We start from the raw sequence: 23,104 nt of genomic DNA, 5'->3' as shown, positions 1-23,104 counted from the left end.
AGGTAAGTAACTTTCCAAAGGTCACAGATACAGGAAGTGGTAACGTAGGGATTTCAGTATAGACCCTCTTACTCCATGTTCATAGTGAAAGACACATGGTACCCTTTCCCACTTAAAAAAAAATCACAATGTTGGGCAATACTCTTTGGATGTTGAAGGCAGCAAAGTCAGCATTTGGGAATGCCTCTCCATTCAGTTTAGTGGGTGACCTGAAAAGCTAGCAGTTTTGAACAGTGGCCAGAGCAAGAGAAAACTGTCCAGCTGGTCTAAGCCACAGTGCAGACAGCAATGCCATTTGGCCCTATGACACTGTGGATTCACTGGTGCACTGGTGTATTCTGGATGACCAGAATGTTCTGCAGAGCTTGCCAAAAACTTTTATAGGTCTTTGTATCAAAGAAACCCTCAGGATTCAGTGGCATGCTCATGATTTCTTTGCAAGTTATGCTTTTTCTTTTGAGAAATAGCTCTTGGTTTACTATTGGACCCTGGTAATTATTATGATAACTACTGTCAGTCAAGCAGGTACAATGTAATAGGCACTGTAGTAAGTGCTTCTATGTTTTAACTTATTTATTCCTCTCAACAACCAGGTATTATTTTTTATCTCTATTTTATAGGTATCAATTGGACTTTTGACTTTAAGACACCAGATGACAATGAGACTAGCTACTCATAATAACCTGGGTATTATCTGAGCCCCCTGGCCATAAAGCTGGGAGTGGTTTGCAGCACAGACTAATGAAACAAAGTGCATTGGGATTGAGCATGACCTGAAGACAAAAGTAATTTGCCCAAACGGGTGGCTTTTTCTCCTTCCAACTGACATCCTTCTCTCAACCCACAACTATGGCCTGTGGGACATTCTCAACGACGAACTGACTGGGGGAGAAAAAAAAATGAACCAGACACAAGCAGGGCTATCTGCTTTGGTGGATAGCCCTGCTTCGAGGTGTCCTGAGAAGTGGTAAAGAAGGGAAATTTTCATTTGAGTATAATTTTAAAAGGAACATCTCAATGTCCACTTTACCTGAGCTAAAGGATTAGTGACTGCCACATATTACAGACTCAATAGATACTTTTTGAGTCAATGAATAAATGATGAATTAATAACATTTTGTGAAAAAAAATAACATTTTGTGGAAAATAGTTCATGGCTGGGCCAGCTGGTTAGGGACATGGAAGGAATATGACTGGAAGATTTGTGACAGGAAGACTCAGACAGATTATATGGGTGGACCTGATGGAGTTGGGTAGAAGTAACTTATGGAGGTGATTTAGAAGAATTAGGTGGAAAAGATGATGTGCTATGTGTGTATCGATCTTCTTCTCCAGAAGCCTGGTACTTGCTCAATGGGCTCATGATAAAATGCCTCCAGTGGTGCGAACAGAAACTACATGTTGCTCAACTACACGGATTTGCCCTTATGAAGACTGATCTGGCTACTGCCACTCTGAGCCCTTGACAGGGTATATAAAACACCCGGGGAATTAGCCGGTGATGGCTGGTACATTATATCACATCTGTTCTATCATGGGAAAGGCAGAAAAACAATTTGGATTTTCTCTCCTTATACACCATGTTTGCACCATCTGTGCACTCAGTATCCCACAGAATGTTGCTTCATCCTGAGGAACTCCCTTCACTCTGTAAGATGTAAGACAACAGGCTGCAGCCCATATGCTGCCATCCTTATAAAACAGAGGAATGGTCTACTGATGACTCAGATACATCATGAGCTGGGGACTAATATTTTGTGAGGTTGAGTGCTATTTTATAGGAGGTGGTTTTTCTCTGAAGTAGTGACCAATATATGGTGCTATTTCTCAGCATGGCCAGTATATGAACATAGGTGGACCAAAAAGTACAAGTGGGAATGGTGCTTTTCACTACAAATCCTAAAGACCCATTTGCAAAATTTCTGATTCCCAACCCTGAGATTCTACGCTCTGTTCACTTTAGCTTCTAATACTTCCACCAGGATGACAAAAGTAACATTGAATTAGGAGCTGATGTAAGTATTTGCCTTTGGGGGTTTATAATAACAGTAAGTAAACAGGTAGAAAAGGAGGTTACAGTGCTTGCTGGAAAAAGTGACCTATCAAAGAGAAGTAGGACTGCTATTATTTAATAGAGGCAGGGAGAAGTAGAGGGAATCCAAGGAATTCCCAGGATACTTTCCGGTATCATGTGGCCAGTGGTAAAAGTCACCCTATACAAGCCAGAATAGGTTGACCCACTAGGTAAAGAATCTCACACAACCAAGATGCTGGCTAAAAGGAAAGGACACATGTAATGCATAATAGAGAAGAAAAATTATAAATTTGAATTGTGAACTTAACCATTTACCAAAGGAAGGCATTCATCCTTGATCTGCCATATACATACACACACATACATATCTATATACATAAAATGTGTATAAATATATGTGTGTATATATATATTTATTTAAACTAATTTTCTGTCTGCTTCCTTCACCTCTCTTTTCCTTACAATTTTACATGAGATATGTTTATTGGTAGTAAACTTTAAAATTTAGTTCACAGGTCATGGAATATCAAGATGGATCATGACAGACTAGAGAATGATAGGGCAAAAAGATATCACCTGTAGATATTAAATTTAGGGCTGGATGTTATAATAAATGAGACTTTGAGTTGATTCCCTTTAGGAATGAGGTAAGCATGTTTTGGGTTGTAAAAGGTAAAATTACACAATGTTAGGTAGAAGGAAACTTTTGGGTAGTTTAAGTATAGAAAGAAGGGTACATGTTGATTTTGCCAGTTAAAGTTATGACTGTAAGAGACATTTTTTTTCTTTTTCTGTTTTTCTCAGCTTCTGCGCCCCTTCCTCTTTTTTAAGAAATCCCCACTGTAAGCTGATGCCAGATACTTGCTTTCCCAGCCTCCTCTGCAGCTAGAGCATGAGCATCTGACCTGAGTTCAGCCCACCACAAACTTCACTTAGAAGCCAGTGATGCAAAGAAGCAAGGCCCGTGGAGATTCTGTTAAGGCCATGGTTAGTGGCAGTCGGGCAGGAATCTGAACAGAGGCACATTGCTAACAGTGATGTCCACAGTCCAGAGACAGCAGAGGAGGAGGTGCAAGCAGGGCATCTAATGGTCAGTGGTTGGACTCACTGGGATGATTCTGTAGAGGGAGTTGGGTTACTGTCTTGACTCTTTCTAATCTTCCCAGCCTCTGTTATTCCCAGCCATTTTCTGAGCTGGTTCTGTAGGTAATTCTGTAAGCTACCCAAATATCTTTCAACAAAATCTTTCTACTGCAAAATTCAACTAGAAATGATTTCTGTTGTTTGCAAACTAGAACCCTAGTTAATACAAGAGGGCTGGACTAGATGCTTTCCAAGATTCCTCCCAGCTCTAAAATTATATGACTCTATAGAACTCATATTAAAAAATATAAAGTAAGAAAACAACCCTGATTGTAAACACGCTCTTTTCACTAACTAAATAATTACTTTAATATCACCTGATAGCTCTGTGTGTGTGTACACATATATATTTTTTTGCAGGAGTAGTTCTGCAAACAAAGATAAACATCAAGTGCTTAAATCTATATTGTATCTGCCACAATAGTGGCATTTCGTGTAAGTTGCCATTACATTCCTCCCACTCCATGGCTTTATACTTCCATCAGAGCTGCTAAATTTCTGCCTACCTAGCCCTGCAGCTTTATAAAATCTTCCTAAAGTTTATGCCTAAAAGTTATTTCATTACCTGAAAGTGCTTAGTAAAACTCCCGAGCTAAGGGGTAGGTGATAAAGACATCAATACCATACAAAGTGGTTGCTCCACTTTACTCAGTATTTACTCCAAATACTGTGTGGGGCGTTGGAGGACACAGCATCCCTTTGCTGCAGAAGAGGAACACAGCAAATCATCTACCGCTACGTATTAGTATAAATGCTGAATGGGAGAAAGGTAATGAAGTTTCAAAACATCCCAATGCCCAAAGAGAAACTTTCAAATATCTGTGGACCAAGATAAAAGTGTGTGTTCCTGGGGAAGAGAATATGAGATAACTTAATCTTGAAAATACCATAGAACGTAGCTCTTCTATTTGGAGTTATAGCATCTGTGATCATTTCATTGACATATACATATGAAAAAAAATAATGGTGGGCACTAAAGGGATGCAGTAATGCTCATTTTGTATTAAAAATATATTATAAAGGGTTTCTGAATATTGCTTGCCCTCTACAAAACACATACCTGCTGACAATTCATTTTATGTCCTAAACAAGTAACTGCAACAGACAGATCAACTTGGCATATAGTAGAAATCCACTAGCTTTTTTTTTTAATGAGCAAAGAGTTCTAAAATCAAAAATCAAGCTTGTCAACATTAAAGTAAAAGCAGTCCAGGGCTTCCCTGGTGGCGCAGTGGTTGAGAGTCCGCCTGCCGATCCAGGGGACACGGGTTCGTGCCCCGGTCCGGGAAGATCCCCCATGCCGCGGAGCGGCTGGCCCCGTGAGCCATGGCTGCTGAGCCTGCGTGTCTGGAGCCTGCCCTCCGCAACGGGAGAGGCCACAACAGTGAGAAGCCTGCGTACCGCAAAAAAAGAAAAAAAAAAAAAGCAGCCCAAACTACTATACAAAAGGCATTCTCCAATTACCTGTGGTTTGGAAAGGGCCACAGACCTGAAGCTGGACTTGTGTAACTCAGGAGATAAATCGCCGTCCGAGACCTTTAGAATGACAACTGGCTGAGCCATCCCTGCCCAGCTGGTGCTCCGTCTGCCCATGGCACAAGTTTGCTTATTCATTTTCACATTAAAATGACACTATATATTATGCTTTGTCCATAAATTTCTTAGCCTCCCTCTGTTGATCATGCTTGCTCAGCTAAGATCCATTCAAGGAGTACTATGATTATGTCCAAATGATCTGTGTATCAATGCCCCAGTATGTGAAAACATAGACACACATATACGCACACACCATAGTCAATTATATTACACTGATGAGCAGGTTCTACATGTTATTATTATTTTTCTTTAGACAAAATTACCTCTGTGGGTTATAAGACAGCATGTTGGCTAACAGTGGGGTCTCTTGCAGCCTTTTAAATGAATGTTAATTTGTGAAACTCTCATGGTATCGTTTAAAAAACAGAACAGTCTTTCTAGGAACTATGTTTGCTTAGTGCCTCACAGTGACCCTTGGTCGACATCATTCGGCACAACCACTTGGAATGGGGATTTGGTTGGCAGAGATTTAATGAACAAGAACGTTCCCACTAATTCGGGGGAATCTCATGCTGAGAAGCAAAAACGTAACAAATGTTTGTAAAGTTTCTGTTGAAGTCACTTTATTGAACATGCTCTTTCAAAACCTCAAGGATTAGACCACGGACCCACTTCAAATGTTCTAATGTCTTCTAATATAACATGCTGAATTTTGCATATTGTTAAGAAAAGATGAAAATACAGAGAAACATCTGGTTTTACTACTTAGAAAATGCAGTAACTGACAATTCCCTGCTGTTGGCAAGCACCCAAAAACACACACTAGATTAAGAAAGCCAATTTAGTGTTAGGAAGGCAGCTGGCTCTAGTTTCTTCCTTCCAAACGGTCACCGCCATCTTCAACTTCAAATATTTGTTTTACAACATAGGAAAACTCTCTTCTTTCGGAAACAATAACTAAAAACTAGTGTTTGTTACTGCTAAACAGGAGGGGCACCCTGCTACGCATTCTCTAGGCCTTTTAGAAAACATGGAGCTGTTCCTTTGGTCACATACACGAGAATCTACAAGAACAGTGATATTGTAGATATCAAGGGAACGGGCACTGTTCAAAAAGGAATGCCCCACAAATGTTACCATGGCAAAACTGGAAGAATCTACAATGTTGCCCAGCATGCTGTTGGTATCATTGTAAACAAACAAGGGCAAGATTCTTGCCAAGAGAATTAATGTGCATATTGAGCATATTAAGCACTCTAAGAGCCGAGACAGCTTCCTGAAACATGTGAAGGAAAATGATCAGAAAAAGAAGGAAGCCAAAGAGAAAGGTACTTGGGTTTAACTGAAGTGCCAGCCTGCCTCCAACCAGAGAAGCACACTTCGTAAGAACCAACAGAAAGGAGCCTGAACTGCTGGAGCCCACTCCCGAGGAACACCCACCATGGCATGATGGGTATAAAGAAAATAAAAGACCTGGACTGTAAAGAAAAAAAAAGCAAACACATTTGCATTCAAACACACACACACATACACACACACACACACACGCACGCACACACACACACACACACACCCTGCTTGGAGAGAAATGCAAGATTTTTCCTTACAGAGGATTCTTAGAATTGATAAACTCCCCCATGAATGTAAAGTTTCACCGACATGACTTCCCTAAACAATTTCAGTGAGGGTATAGCATTGGGCAAAGAGAAATTAGGAGCACTTCTACAAAAAGTGGAATCTTCTCAAGAATCCAATAGATGATTTGAGGCCCATACTTCAGAAAGTACGGAAAGAACTCTAGTACACTGGTTCTCAAATGTTGCTGCACTTCAGAATCTCCTGAGGATTTTCAAAAACTGCTGGGGCAGAAATCCCATTGCCAGGGATTCTGATTTAATTGGTCTGGGGCCAGACCTGGACCATCATGACTTTCGAATGCTTCCCAGGTGATTCTACTGTATCAAAGAATGGAAATCCTGTTCTTGTGTTACATTAGCATTGACCAATGAAGCGCTTAGAGCCTGTACCTTCTATTTGTTGGCTGTGCCCAGCTTCAGTTTTCTGGTTATAAAATGATATCCAGAAGAACTGCTTAGCCAAGTTAATTTGCTTTTAGAAATCTTTAAAATTACCTTCTACAGCATATAGTTTAAAACATTTTTAATATGCTAAAATTATTACGAAGGAGGTAAATGGAAAAGGCAGGCTATTTATGAAAGGCCACACTTATATCCATCCTTGTGGAAACAATAATTGGCAAATACAGAAGAAGGAAGGTATATGTTAGCTGCAAGAGAGCTGAACTGCCAAAAAGTTAGAGACTGAACATTTGAACAAGGATTTACAAAATGTCCTAATGACTAGGGGAGCCCGTGCATGGAAGGGTGATGTAATTTCTGCTCGTTTACTCTGCAAATTTCAATAGTAATGGGAAGCAATACGATGTTAAGGAAAGACAAAAAATGAGATATGACCATTACGTGTCCTTACTTTCTACTCCTCCCTGTGTGTATCTAACATAAAGAATACTTGGTAAAGAAAGTTTTGGGAGACAATACAAGTATGTTTAAAATTACTCAAAAACAAAAGAAACATAAACATCACAGAACCATCACAGCTTACAGAGCTACACGCACAGTTACTAGGGCTGTGCCATTGGCCCCAACAGGCCCCAGGAGGAAGGCTGTGCATTCAGAGTCCTGCTGGAAAGAAAGAAAGAACCACTGTACGTAGAAGAAGAGAGAAAGTTTAGCTTCAATCAGTGGGTGGGAAAAGAAGGCTCTGGGGAAAGCCATCAGGAGATCAAATGACAAGGAAGCAGGAAGACCAGAAAAGAGCTCTGAGTGAAGAATCAGCGAAATTAGATAATACCAGGTATAAACATTGTGGTAAAAAGCCAAGGAGAAGTATATGTTCTTATGTCTATTTTGAAGACTGCCATTTCTGTTACCTGAAGAGGGTACTCCTGTATTTGGATTCACATATTCACTTCTATACATTTCCCACTACTTCCTACTTTTCCCACCAATTTGAAGCCCACAGCCAAACAATCAATGAAAATAGAAAAGTATGTTTTATTTATTATTTTTAAAAATACTGTGGGTGTTTTCTTACTACCAGAAATTTATGCTCGTTGTGGAAATTTTGGAAAATGCAGGAATATAAAGAAGAAAATCAAAACTGTCTTTCATTTCGTTACCTGGAAACAAAAACTGTTATCATAATATAGATATTAAAGTGAAAACATTTTGAAAATATTAACCTCATCTATTTTATTTCTCCTGGATATCATGTTTTCCTTTGGCCATTCCACTAGTGTGGAAGGAGAAGTAGGTGAGGTTCTCAGATGCCAACTTCATCACTTTCTACCCCTTAGTGAATCAACTGTAATTAGTGGGGGGTTATTAGAAACACTGAGATAGCTATGGGAGAGTCCAAGAACATGGGGCTAGTTTCCTACTTTCCTGGTAAAAAATGCTCCCCAGGGAAGCCCTGCGTTTAGCATGGCATCCTGTTCAGCATGACGTAGGAAGGGGAGGTGTTTAGAGATTACATGAGAGAACATTTGACCCCACGGTTTGTGCAAGGTTTTGCTGGAAGTATAAACCATGTGCTGGGAAAACCAGGGCTGGCAAGACCTGAGGAGGTGACCTCAGGACCAGAGGCAATGGCAGGGTGTGTAGTCAGCAGCAGCATATATATTAACCAGCATCCTAAGGCTCAGTGGATCCAGTTATGTTACCAGCAGATTACCTGAAGACCAAGGCCTATTCCCAAAGACAAGCAATACCAAGGACAAACTGGTAAGGACAGTGAAGACCTTGAAAGATACAAGATGATGAGAAAAGCAGGGTTCAAAATTTATATAAAATATGATATCAATTCTATAAGGGAGTCAGAATCTGCAGGTAGATCAGTCATTCAACCCTCCACTGACAGGAGGCCACTAAGCTTTACTGTGCACCTCCACTGGCCAATATGGATCCACTAACCACATGAGGTTATTCTGCACTTGAAGTGTAACTAGTTCAAACTGAAATGTGCTGAAAGTGTAAAATGTACAGCAGATTTCAAAGATTTCGTATGAAAATAAGAATGTAAACTATGTCATTAATAATTTTTATGTTGACAGCATATTGAAATAAAAATGTGTCTGGATAGATCAGGTTAAATAAAATGTATTATTAAAATCAATTACACAGGCTACTTTTTACATCTTTAAACGTAGATAACAGAAAATTTTAAATTACATATGTGATTCACATAATATTTTTATTGGATAGCACTGCCTTGTACCCTGGGGAGGTGGAGGGATGAGGTGAAATTGTGGAGGGTAATGAGGACCCTGAGGGGCATCAGGCTGCAGGCTGACTAGCCATCCCACCCTTCTACTGGGGGAGGTTGTCTGACCGCCAGCAGAGTTTCTACCTTACCCCCCAAAGAGATAGAGATAATCTGAAATGAGACCATTTAAAAATGAAAGAGCCTGAGATACTTTTAATTTTAAAAGTTTCCATTTTTCTTCACTACCCTACAGGAAGGGGACTCATAAAAAAGTTGAAATCAGTTACTATTCTTCATGCATTTGGGATAATGTGAGTGAATATTTGACCTTTGTACAAATTAACGTCTTTTATAAAAATCATACTTTACATAAATTTTAAAACTTCCTTTTTTAACCATTCTGCATACATTAATATTAATCTTTTACCAACAAGAAAGGAAGCTATATTGCCTTGGCAAAACAGACTTAAAAAGTAATGCTGGGGCTTCTCTGGTAGCGCAGTGGTTGAGAGTCTGCCTGCTGATGCAGGGGACACAGGTTCGTGCCCCGGTCCGGGAGGATCCCACATGCCGCAGAGCGGCTGGGCCCGTGAGCCATGGCCGCTGAGCCTGTGCGTCCGGAGCCTGTGCTCTGCAACGGGAGAGGCCACAGCGGTGAGAGGCCCACGTACGGCAAAAAAAAAAAAAAAGAAAGAAAAGAAAAAAAAGTAATGCTGAAGTGGAATATTATTCATCAGTAAAAAGGAGAAGAATGAATGATACACGCTACCATATGGATGACCCTCAAAAACATTATGCTAAGGGAAAGAACTCAGATGCATTACATTTATATAAAATGTCTAGAAAAGGCAAATCTACTGCGTAAGAAATAGATCAGTGGTCATTTGGGGCTGGGAGTGGGATTGGGACTTAATGCAAATACGTATGAAAATCTTTTGGGGGTGAGGTAAATGATTTAAAACTGGACTATTGTGATGGTCGTACAATTATATAAATGTACTTCATCTAAGTGTAAATCACTTAATAGTACACTTAAAAGAGGGGAATTTGTGATATATGCGTTATTCTTCAATAAAGAGTTTTATATTATGTTAAAAGTAACAGTGTTGGTAGCTTCCCATAAATCATGACGAATTTTTGCACATTTTTATGAAAAGACAGAAAATAGAAAAGTAGAAGAAACTGAAACCTACCATCAACCTTGTCTTTGGCAAGCACCCCAATATCTACCAATTTATTGTTAGGACATCAAAAGTGAAACGTAAACTATTTAAAAATTAAATAATAAAAACATATTTCAAGCCTTGTAGAAAGTGGCCAAAGATATACAGATAATAAAAACCTATAGCCAATTGAATTTATTAGAAAATGAAAGAGATCAAAAACAAAATAACTAAAAGCTTTCAACCCAAGAGGACAGAAAAAGCTCAATAATATTCAGAATCATGTTTCTTCCTCTGTCTTCCCTCAAACACCATCCCTAGTGAAATGAATCACCATATTTTACCTGATCTAAATACTTTATAAGCATCTGTCACCTCTGCATTCCCACTGCCACTTCTTAGTTCAGACACTTTTCTCACATAGCAACTAAAGAAAATTTATAATCGGCTCCTTGGTCACTCATTTCTACTTATTCCAAAATAATTTCCAGGCCTTCACCAGAGTGGGGAAGGGGGAACTATGAAATCTTCTAAAGAACCTAAGAGAAGATTTGAACTGGAGAGCTACTCTGGAAGGATGATCCTAGACTGGAGATTAAATGTGGCATATATGTCAGCTCTCCTTAATAAAATTTCAAAATCTGTTGATTTTTTGCATTGAAATTTGATATAATAATACATTTTTGAAAAGAACAATGAGTGAACCCTTGTACTATCAGATAGCAAGACAGAATAAATAAAACGGCATGGTACTGATGTAGAAATATAAATATAGATCAGTTTTTATTTAATCTAATCAAGAGCCCATATGAATATAAAAGCACAGTTAGAAGTGTAATATATAATAAATGGTGGCATTTCAAATCAGTGCAGAAGGATGAATCATTAAATAATTGGTGTCGTGATACCTATCAGTTTAGACCAAAATATGAAAGTCAGACATTTTGCTCCAATCTTTTATGAAAAGAAATCCCAGATGGCTAAACTTTAGAAGAAACATGGATAATATATAATATTTTTAATATTGGGGCTTCTGCTTTGCAGAAAGTGATACTCAACCAGGAGTAAAAAGAGGGTATGATGTCCAGCTTTGCCTCTGCTTGTCAAGTTGTGTTCCACGGTTCAGAAAGGGCGTCTTGTCTTTTCCTAATCTGTCTGCTTCCTGTAGGGGATCTATGTACTTTGCCCCTGGCAAGGGGCACCTTTTCTAATTGGCACAAAAGCCTTATATGCTAGCAGCAAACAATAAATAGTACTTAATAATAAACAGGTAATTTGTACATACATAAATCGGTTTTTTGTTTGTTTGTTTTTACACAAATGGTTGCTATAAATTGATTGTGTTCCTCCAAAATTCATATGTTGAAGCCCTAAACCCTGATGTAATGGTATTTGGAGATGAGTCCTTTGGGAAATAATTAGGTTTAGATGAGGTAATGAGGGTGGGGCCCTCATGATGGGATTAGTGCTCTATAAGAAGAGACACCAGAGAGCTTGCTGTCTCTCTTCCCACCTTCTAGGGATAAAGTAAGAAGGCAGCTGTCTACAAGCTAGGAAGAGAGTTCTTACCAGAAACAGACCATACTGGTACCTTGATCTTGGGGCTTCTAGCCGCCAGAACTGTGAGAAAATAAATCTCTGTTGTTTAAACCACCAGCCTATGGTATTTTGTTATGGCAACTGGAGCGAATACAATAGTATTATATTGTAAAATGTATTGGGTCTTTGTTGTTGTTCTTAAACTCATTTTTTATGTAGGTGTATGTAGATAGTTTGTATGTATATGTATTAAACAACTGATAACAGAGAGAACTTCTAGAGGACAGATTGCATGAGGCTAGTGATCAAGGGGCACTGTTTCCTTAACCTTAACATTTTATTTTTATTTATTTGGCTATGCCATGTGGCTTGAGAGATCTTAGTTCCCTGACCAGGGATTGAACCTGGGCCACAGCAGTGAAAGTGCCAAGTCCTAGCCCCTTGGCCACCAGGGAATTCCCAACATTTTATTTTTTATGAGTGTCCTCATTCTTACACGTTTTATTTAAAATATCTTAAATACTTAAATATTTTGAAAACAAATTATGTTAGATGGTATCTCATGTTTTAAAAAGTCAATTGATAGTAATCATTATATTTAATGAATACTCACTATGTTCCTGCTGTGTGTTCTATTTAACATCTCACTTACTCCTTGTAACAATCCTATGACGTAGATACTATTTGTCTTCATTTTACAGATGAAGAAACTGAAGCACAGAAAAGTGAAATGACTTACCCAAAGGTTACACAGCTATAAAGGATAGAGCCAGGATTCTAATGTTCACAACCTGATTCTAGAGTCTTCCGCCTCAACCTCTTTGGCATGTTGAGAAAGGAAAATAGGGCATTAGGAGGCTAGTGGAAATTTTGGCAAAAACAATTTTTAAAAAGTGATGAGGGTTGGGACTTCCCTGGTGGTGCAGTGGTTAAGAATCTGCCTCCCAATGCAGGGGACATGGGTTCAAGCCCTGGTCCAGGAAGATCCCACATGCCGTGGAGCAACTAAGCCCGTGCACCACAACTAATGAGCCTGCGGTCTAGGGCTCATGAGCCACAATTACTGAGCCCACATGCCACAACTACTGAAGCCCGCGTGCCTAGAGCCCGTGCTCCACAACAAGAGAAGCCACCGCAATGAGAAGCCCACGCACTGCAATGAAGAGCCCCCGCTCGCCGCAACTAGAGAAAGCCTGTACACAGCAATGAAGACCCAACACAGCCAAAAATAAATAAATTAATTAATTAATTAACCTAAAAAAAAGTGATGAGGGCAAAAGATAGCTTGTAATAGATTGAGATGGGAAATCTAATTAATAAATAAAAGGAATTGCTATATCTCTTTACTATGTTGAACTTCTTAAGATTGCCAATACTTAACCATTTGTTGACCCACAAAAATGGAATTTCCTTATGATTCAACCTGATGTATGTGCTAATTTACGAGTATTGTTTTCAAGACACTTAATCTTAGAATTAGAAAATAGAAAAAGGAAATAAACAACAGAACTTTTCAAATCCTCAAGGCTATGTGTATGTGTGTTTTTAACAGATCTGGAAATTGCTTCAAGCCTTCTTATTCTGACATGAGAAAAATGTGCCTACAGCTAAAATATCACACATGAGATTTGTGAATTGTATTTCAGTAGTAGAAAAAATACGTTTTAACCAATCAACCACATTTCTTAGCATCAGAATGGTTACAAACAAACACAACTTCTGGTTCTTGTCAGAAGCAAAAGCTATCAGCATTTTTGCATGTTAAATTCCATCTCTCTAAATCACAAAATGAGGACTGTTCTTTCATCTACAATATCATCCAAAATTTTCTGAGAATTCTTTTCTGATATATTATCTGGATATTTTAATGGCCTTCCTCACTGATTTCCCACTGGCATGCAAGCATTGGATTCATAATTATCTGAATCTATAACATTTCATATGAGTTGAATACACAGATCATAAACCCTTAAAAGTTGATAGCTCACTTAGCCCTCAAAAGTTATCCACTTCAGTTTTACAAAGGACAAAACAGAGCCTCGTAGAGGCTGAGTCAGCTTGATAATTATTGGGACAAGAAACACACAACTGAAATGGCTCTGTAATCAAAGAAACTTCCTGGCTATGAGGGCAGATTTTACTAGAAGCATGTCTCCTAGATGCTGGGACTTCACATCTGTTCCTTTTTACCTACCCCTTTAATTCCTGTGGCTCTCTTTTGTTTCCCCAGTGTAGTTTCAGACTATCCAACCAGCCTTTTGACCCCCACATTTGCCTTGCCTTTAGTACTTAGCTGCTTGTTCCTGTCTGACCCATGGCCTGGCCTGCCTTCTGGTATCCTCCTATATCTTGGTTTGTGCTTGTTTAACTGATTTCTCACTGGTTGTTTCATCTCTTAGCCTTGAGCCCTAGGTTTGCTATATTATTGGCTTTCTTCATAATAGATTAAACTCAATTATAAATCCTGAGATACCTGGAAAATCATGTGAATTTTATCCAGAAAGTTGTTGGGAACTGCATGGCATCTGTGTGGAACCACAGATTCACTCTGCAAGCTTGGTCACTGGAGTCTGACATAATTCCCATGGGTCACAAAGGAAGCTTCCTAGATATAAGTGAACCTTGTTGTGTAAAATAGTTATGTCATCCTAAGTTATGATAAGTCTAAAATGCAATTTTTATTAGTTTAGTAGACTTCATTTTTTAGAGCAGTTTTAGGTTCACAGTGAAATTGAGCAGAAAGTATAAAGAGTTCCGTGCAATTTTTTTTTACACTGACAAACTGTAAAGAAAACTTGTGATTTATGTTATGAAATGTAAGATCTATTTTTAATATATCTTTTGTGAAAATCTACTCAGGAGCTAGCTAAACTAGATAACTATGCCAGTTACCACTTTATTGTCTCTCAGCTCCAAATCTCCCTTCATTGTCTGCTCTATGAAAATAGAGTTGGACCCTGTAACTATTTCTTCTCTGCAGCTGGTACAATGCTTAGCCATGTCAGAAAAGGGTACAGGAGGAATGCTGAAGAAGGAAGGGGCTTTCCTTCCTAGTTCCAGTGTTTACTCCTTCTTGTTCCTGCTTCGTGGCTACCAGCAGCATGTGTGGGGGACACCCAGTGGTGTTTGTGGAGTTCAGTTGCACCCCGTGGCCAGTTTCCCATCAAATTTCAGAGGTACTCCCATGGTCAGGTTCCCACTGAGTCTTGCAGGCATAAGCATCACAATGCTTGACTTCCAGCTTCGGTCTCCTGCACGCAGGTAGGGTGTTGCCTGCTTGCCCCGTGACTAGGAACAAGTTCTGGATGAGCCCATCCAAGAACCTCTCCACCATGTGGCGGGCACCACCACACCTTCTACATTGAGGTCTGAATCCCAACCACAGAGAGGGGGGCCCCACCTCCAAATTTGTTCCTTCCATGAGAACCCTCCCTTCAGCCCTGCAGCATTCTTTAAAGTTCTTTATCCCTTTATATAACAGAGATTTTTTTGGTTAGAATTAATAATTCTTTATCTTAAACTTTCCCTATCCTAATTACCATGTTGTCTCTGTCTCCTCACTGACCCTGACTGATGTAGTAACCTTGAGAAAAATAATTTTAATTTTTCAGTGCACTCATTCATAAAATGAGGAAACTGGATTAGTTGATCTCAAATGTCCTTTCCAGCTCTAAAACTGCGTTATTCTAGAGAATTCAGGTTTTTCCTATACCGTTGGGTACATCTTAAGTATACTAGAATGAATACCACAGAGCACAGAATAATTGCGTACTGTCTTCCTCAGCCTCAGTCGTAGTAAATGACTTTTTATCTGAATAATGGTTTCCTCCTTCTGGGTCAAAATATTAAGTCACAGCAGCAGCCAGTATTATTTCACACACACAGTGGGCAATCAAATACTATGAAATCCTCTGTGAGGATTTTAACTAGGAAGCTCTCTGAGGAACAAAATGGAAAACTAGAGATTCATGTATGAATATGAGAGTTTAAAATACATTATAAGTATCATTTTATTCATTTATGAATATAAATATTGTAAGGACACATTAAGTATAGAAAAATGCTCCCTCTGATATTATTTATCCTAACACATTACGGAAGACTCCATTCACCTAACACATTACAGAATTCCATTACCACACAATTTAAATTTTTCTTTTACCTTTCTCTGTCTTTTACTGACTGTTCAGCCATTAATTTCTTCAGTTCTTCCAGACGCTGAAGATCTCTCATTTCCATTTCTTGCCATTTCTGCTCTCTTTTAGCCCAGTATTTTCTTATCTATTGCATAAATATCACATAAAATTTAAATTAACAACAGGTATGTTAAAAACAAGAAACAAAGTTATAACAACATTATCCATTGTTTCATATAGCAAATATTGAGTTTAAATGACCCTTCATCTTTTTTATCTCTTAGATCTGCCTACAGTGTATTGGCAACAGAAAAAATAAGTTAAAACACAAAAATACATGTCCTGAGAAGCTGCATGTTTTAACAGTTTCTGAAGTGGAAATGTAACTTGTGCTGAGACCTAAGGTTTTAATCTATGGCTAAAATAATCAGCTTTCAGGGAACCACAATAAAAGCATGTTATTGTCTCTAAAGTATATGATCTACCTGTTACTCAAGAATATTTTTATCCTCTTATGGTAATGTAGTCTTTAACAAATATAGCATTAAACCTATTTTTACTTTAAAAGCACGAGTTTATTTATACTAATGGACAGCAGGATGTTGAAAGTTTTATGCTTCTGGGGAAGTGGCAGGAGATAGGTGGGAGGAAGGAGGAAAAGAAAAAATTAGCAGGGTTGTGATAAATAGTAGTTCTGACTCATGTGGTAACATGAAGGACAGATTTATCAGGCTCAAAAAGGTGAAAGCATTGTTCCTCACTAGGCATGTTTTACTTCCTTTTTCTGGGAATGGAGGCAGAATGAGAAAACCTGAAGCACACATAAGCTATTTTTAGGGGGCTAAAAAAATTATTGCCTTAGTGATGGGGCAGTTGAAGTTTATGTTTAATTGACAGAGGACCATTCAACCACTCTGGCCTGCCATGTTGTGTCTGGGTCAAGAGAGTGGTTTCTTGCTGGTAAAAAACAGTACCTTAATGGTGAATGGCAGTGAGTGACCACGAGCAGAGGGGCTTTGGTAGAGTATGGGTTAGCCTCATCCCCAAGGTGGCATTTTCTCTTTTGAGAAATGAATATGAAAAGCCAAGTGGTTTCCAGACTTGCCCAGCAGCATGGGCTCTGACACCTGGGAGAACCAAAAGAGGCATCCCAGTACCATGGCCACAGCCATAGCAACTCTGTGGCACGGCTTGCAACACGAGCAGTCACACCAGTGACATCCATTCAATGCTTAATGAGTTACTGATGGCTCCAAGGTAAAGTGATTCTACTCCAGAGATGATGGAGATCGGAATCTAGGGAGAACAGAGATGAAGCTAGAAAGGTAGCACACCAAGATGGAAAGTGAAAGAAAGGGTAGGAAAGGGAGAAAAAGGAAACACTGACTGATATTTCAGAGTCCTAACTGACAAATGCCAACGCATTCTATTAGTGCCAGATATGGAAATGTTAACAACCATTATATTATCTCCCTCTGGGTTTATAAGCGATCTTTATTTTATTCTTTGTATTTTTCTGTGTTACCTTATTTTGGGCAATAAATATATATTTCTTTCATAATCAGAGGGAAAAAGAAGATACTTCAAAAGAACAGATATTGGATTAAAGGGCATTTTTCTCTGGGTTCTGACAGACCAATAATGTTGCTTACTCCCAGCACTGACCTTGGAGGGAAGTCAGTGGTCCTTCTGCTGACAGTCCCTTGACAACAAGCATACCAACCCCAGGTTCCTGGTGTCTTCAGATCACTGACACCATCTGGTGCAGTGTCCTGTGCAGGCCCTAGAAGTATATCACACCTGAGGCTTCTTGGCGTCTCAGGACCAATTATTTCCATCCTTGACTCTGGTAGAGGCTGGGGAATGATTCGGGCATTTTCTTCCTTGTTAATGGCTACTTTGAGACACTGATGCTGTCCCTCTCATGTACAGTGCCTTCTTCCTTTGATGTTTACAATATCTGGCTATATCACCCTCTACATGTCCTTATCACTGGCACGTGTGGACTTCCAGGTCATTCTCAAATATTCATTGAGAATTCAGATACGTGAGTCATAGCCACATAGGACTTGTTGTCCAGAACAACTCCTTCTACCTTCCTACGCAACTGCAGTCTGAAGCCCCTCTGACCTGCCAACTCAGAGTCCTATGACTTCCTCTATTCCAGTGAGCTACCTCCTCCTCCAGGATTCTACCACCATGGAGAACAGCTCCAACTCCAAAAGCTTCAATTATAGCCATCGATCTTATGACCAGAACCTACGAGCCCTTCTCCATCATCTTTTGTGTTCCGGTCGTATAGTTTAATTCCTCTAGTACAGCCCTCACCACAAGGCTTTGCTAATTAGTATCCTTGCTCCTCTCTCCCACTACACTGCAGAAACTGTGATTTATTATCCTGGGACTTCCAACAGCAACTGTACCAAATTGATGATTTCAGCTGAATCCTTATTGACAATCAGCATTCCTTTTATGAATTCCTGGCCAGTGCCTCCCGATTGCTCATGGTGGTATTTCAAAACCCATTCACTATATTAAACTCCATACCTGCCTCTATTTCTTCGGTTTTATCAGAGGAAACACAGACCCTAAAAGATTCCTTCCTTGATGTCCTGCTCCTCAGAGGAAGTGCTGTCCTTCCTTCTTTCCAAGGCAACCCTCACCTGGGATCCAGAACCTATTCCCCAATTCCAACTCCATAACCTTACTCCATCACCTACCCTTCTTTCCCCTGTAACTTCAACCTCTTGGTCTTTGCTGCTCCCTTCTCCTCACATGAAAATCTACACAAATCTCACCCATTAACAAAAATTTTAAAGGACTTTCTTTAGACCCCCAAGACTGTAGCACCACACCCTTCATTGTTCCCTTTCAGTCAATGATACCTATTCTTCTCCAATTTCACATCTCTTATTTTAGTCCTCACCCATGACATTCCTACCTCTGCCTCCACCCCAATTCACTACTCTTGCCAGTGACTTCCCAATGATCAAAGCAAATTCAATCCTTATTTTATGTAATGTCTCTGATTCTACAAACCCTTATTTACAGTCTTAAGAAACTACTGACTTTGGCATTCATTCATTCAAAAAATACTTATTGAGCATCTGCTTTAAGCCAGATACTGTGCTATGTACTTGGGATATGGTGCTTAAAGAAAAATTAGGCCTTTGCCTCATGGAGCTGGGAGTTTCGGAAAGAGAGAAAATAAACAAGTAAATGAATGAAAAGAATATTACATGTTCAATTCTAAGAAGGAAATAAGTATGGTGATGATGTAGAAAAATCTGTGTAGAACCATGAGAAGGCATATTTTTAAATGACATTTGGATTAAAATTTGAAAGATGAGAGTGAGACAACCATGGAAAGAGATGAGGGAGATCACTGCAGGAAATGAGAGCTTTAGGTGCAACAGTATTGAGTGGGAACGACCTTGCACATGTTCAGAATTGGGAAGAAAACAGCACAGCTGGAGCAGGTAGTGTGAGTTAAGACTGGAGGTAAGTTTGGGAAGCTGGATGGGGGCTAGATGATTAGGCAAAGATTTAGTTCTAGAAACAAAACAAAAAAAGATATTGAAGAGTTTAAAGCAAAGAGTGATATAATGTGACTTAGATTTTTAAAATATAGCTTGGGCTATATTGAGTGAAGAATGGATAGCAGAGGAGCAAAGGAGAAACAGAGACCAAAGAGAATATGGCAAAAATGATCACTGGGATCTAGGAAATTAATTATTCAGATCTGAGATGTGCTTTTGAGTGGAGTCAGAGTGTTCATTTAAGGATTAGACACGGCTGTTGAAGCTAAAAGGAATCCAGGATAATTCCTAGGTTTTTGCTAGAGCAACTGGTTGGATGATGGTACCAATAATTGAGATGGGAAATTGGAGGAATAACAGGTTTGGAAAAGGAAGTCAGGAGGCTCAGTATTAAACATTAAACAATTGATGTGACTGTAAGACATTTAAGTAGAGATATCAAATAAACATCTGGAGGTACAGATGGGTGGCTCAATGGAGAATTCAGGGCTGGTCTAAATTAAGGAGATATCTACTTAAAATGCTATTTGATGCTACAAGACTGGAAAAGATCTATAGAGTGTGAACGTAAATAGAAGAGAAAAGGTGATCATGCACTTTCATGTTTATCTGCCTTTTGCAGTTTTCTCAACCAGCATAACTTCATTTTCCTCCTCCACCTGTTTATTTTATTCTACCATTAAGACCAGAACAAATGCCATCTCCTTGAATCTTCCTCTGAACCCTCTAGGGAAAATGTTAGTAGGACTTCCCTGGTGGTCCAGTGGTTATGAATCCACCTTCCGGTGAGAGAGTGGTATGGGCATAAATACACTACCAAATGTAACATAGATAGCTAGTGGGAAGTAGCCGCATAGTACAGGGAGATCAGCTCTGTGCTTTGTGTCCACCTAGAGGGGTAGGGTAGGGAGGGTGGGAGGGAGATGCAAGAGGGAGGGGATATGGGGATATATGTATATGCACAGCTGATTCACTTTGTTATACAGTAGAAACTAACACACCATTGTAAAGCAATTATACTCCAATAAAGATGTTAAAAGAAAACCCTAATATTAAAAAATAATAAATAAATAAATAAAATCCGCCTTCCAATGCAGCGGACGCGGGTTTGATCCTTGGTCGGGGAACTAAGATCCCACATGCTGCAAGGCAACTAAGCCCTCGCGCCAGAACTAGAGAGCCCACATGCCACAGTGAAGAGCCCGTGCACCACATCGAAAGATCCTACATGCCATAACAAAAGATCCCATGTGCTGCAACTAAGACCCGATGCAGCCAAATAAATAAATAAATAGTAAAAAAAAAAAAAAAAAAAAAATAGAAAGAGAGAGAGAGCTCCTAGCTCCAATTTCATCTTTTCATTAAAAATAATAATAATAGCAAAAATATTTTGAAAAAAAAAAGAAAATGTTCGCTCAATCCTTGGCACACCAGTGATCTTTAATTAAGATTTATTACCCTCCCTTCTTTGTTCTGCTTTGTATTCCTTGATTCTTTTTCAGGAGGGTCTAACACTGGATTGTTACTGATATATTTGGACATTTACTACATGCCTGGCATGCTCTTCCCTGCCTTGTTACCTGCTAAATCCCTCCTGTCCATCATTTAAGACTCAATTGTAGCTTTGCTTTCTCAGCCTTCCTCCTTTCCCCTCTCCTCCAGACATAACTAGGTGTACCTTCTAAGGCACTATTTATGTATCCTTAGCATAATACTTTCCATATTGATCTGCATTATTCATCTTTGTATCCCTAGTATGTTGTATTGTAAATAACACATAGAAGGGCTTAAGTGATGATCATTAGGTGAGTGGGAGCACTTTCTGGTCTCTGGTCTGAATATAACAAAGTTACGGATGGGAACCAGGCCAGCAGTTTTATTTGCAGGATGGTAAAACTAAACATTTCCCTAAGGACAGTTCCATTACTTTCCATCAATTAATAAGAGCAGGAAGTGTGTGTCATGAAACATTGGCTTTGCAAGGTTCAAACTAAAGTTAAGGTTAAGAGTATTTAACTAGCCTTTTGGAACATTTGTTGAGACACAGATTTTAAACACACTACTGTTTAGATTTTTTGAGTGATCCTTATAACTTTCCAATGATAGAGGAACCAGAAAGTTAGCACACGGGGTAAGAGGTGAATTTAAAGCTTGTCTCCTCTAGACTTGCAGATAAGGTTTCTAGAAAAAGCTTACTTTTCTGAAAACCAAAATGGGTCCTCATTATCCCCCATCTCCGCTTGTTATCTCTGATTTGTACTGGATAGTCCTCTTTCGTAGTCCCATATTTTGTTCATTTTGGTAGAGTTAAGCCAATAAAAGTGTAAACAAACTGAAGAAACTATTCTCTATATAGATTTATGAGCCAAAGTAATGCTGTGCTATCTTTTCAGAGGGTTTAAGATCATTTTTATATCCCACCTTACTTTTGTAATCTTCCAAACAATTTGTCTCCAGTTAAAAACTCCATTAGTAAACATGACATTTATGGTATTAAGAGTATATCAGAGTTTAATTTTAAAAAACTTGGACTAATATTACATAACCATTCAATTATTTTCATTCCTTCAGTCCAAAAATTATAATTGCATGGAAGAAGAATTTATTGTTTACACATAGAAACCAGAAAGTTAGGACTAAAGCATTAGAGTAGGAAGACAGTTTGGTCTCTGATTTCAAGCAATCTTCTGTACCTTGCTCCTAGGTCATTATTCCAAAGGCTCCAAAGGCTCTAATTCAGGAGGATGTCATAATGCTTAACCAGATACACAAAATACATGAAATATGAAGTACAGAATATCCAGTTGCCTTACTCATAAAGCACTGAGGCAGAGTGATTTTTATTCCATTCTCTAGATTCTCATTTACTTAGCTAATTCCTCACATCTCACACCTTTTCTACTTTTGGCCCGGAATATGCACCCACAGAAAAAGTGTTGTTGCTCCACATGAAAACGCAGCAGGGCCTCTTCATTAAAAACAGTCATTCTTTTACTTTAAATTTTTCCCACGTGTTTCATGTAGATGAGCCTGTATCACATAAAGTCACCACCAACCGAAGTCTGACTCTTATTTCTATGCGATCTATTTGACAATCATTTGTATTTTGCCAAGTAAATTTTCACACACTTGTGTGAACTTCCAAAAGGTAAGGAACATGCCTTATACTGTAATATTTATTTGTATCCAGTATATTGCACCTTGCAGATGAGAGGTACAAGATAAACTACTCCAGTGGAAAAGAATATGGAAAGGCAACACTGCACACAGTACTTTTCTTATATCAATTCATATAAATCCAAAACTATTAATAAAGTATCCAGACAGAAAATAATGACAGACCACAGACATCAGTGAACCAATTCATTTAGTCATGTGGGGTGCAGAGGTACATTTAATCCCAAAAGAGCACAAGGGCGTGGTACTTCTCTAAGTCAAATTGTCCATGGAAGCCAGATTCAAGGTTTTTTGGGCTGAAGGTGGACACTTGGTCACTTCCATCCTCAGAACCTTTCAGCCAATGTTATCTCTTCTATACTTTGTGGTATAGAGATCTCTGTGGGCTTTTCAATCCACGATGTGCTGAAGCTTCTGAGCAAAAAATTTGGCTCCAAAATAATTATTTTGCATGGCATTCTTTATGCAAAGATGGGAAAACTCTCTACACGGGTAAGAAATCAAAGCTAGTTCTTTGGTTTTTAAAAACAGAAAGTCAGTTTTTCCACCATC

The 23,104-nt window shown here is 39.0% G+C and overlaps 1 protein-coding gene across 1 annotated transcript in view; it reads right to left on the bottom strand.

The window, feature by feature from the left end:
* Window positions 1-23,104, bottom strand: part of CCDC148 (coiled-coil domain containing 148) — a 146,120-nt gene that overhangs the window by 23,067 nt on the left and 99,949 nt on the right. Inside the window, 1 exon segment of the mRNA XM_060151487.1 lies at window positions 15,863-15,981. Within this exon segment, the coding sequence (XP_060007470.1) occupies window positions 15,863-15,981 (119 nt within the window).

This window comes from Lagenorhynchus albirostris, chromosome 6 (genome assembly GCF_949774975.1).
Source record: "Lagenorhynchus albirostris chromosome 6, mLagAlb1.1, whole genome shotgun sequence".
In the NCBI taxonomy this organism is placed as follows: Eukaryota; Metazoa; Chordata; class Mammalia; order Artiodactyla; family Delphinidae; genus Lagenorhynchus; species Lagenorhynchus albirostris.
This window is presented reverse-complemented; position numbering and strand designations above follow the sequence as displayed.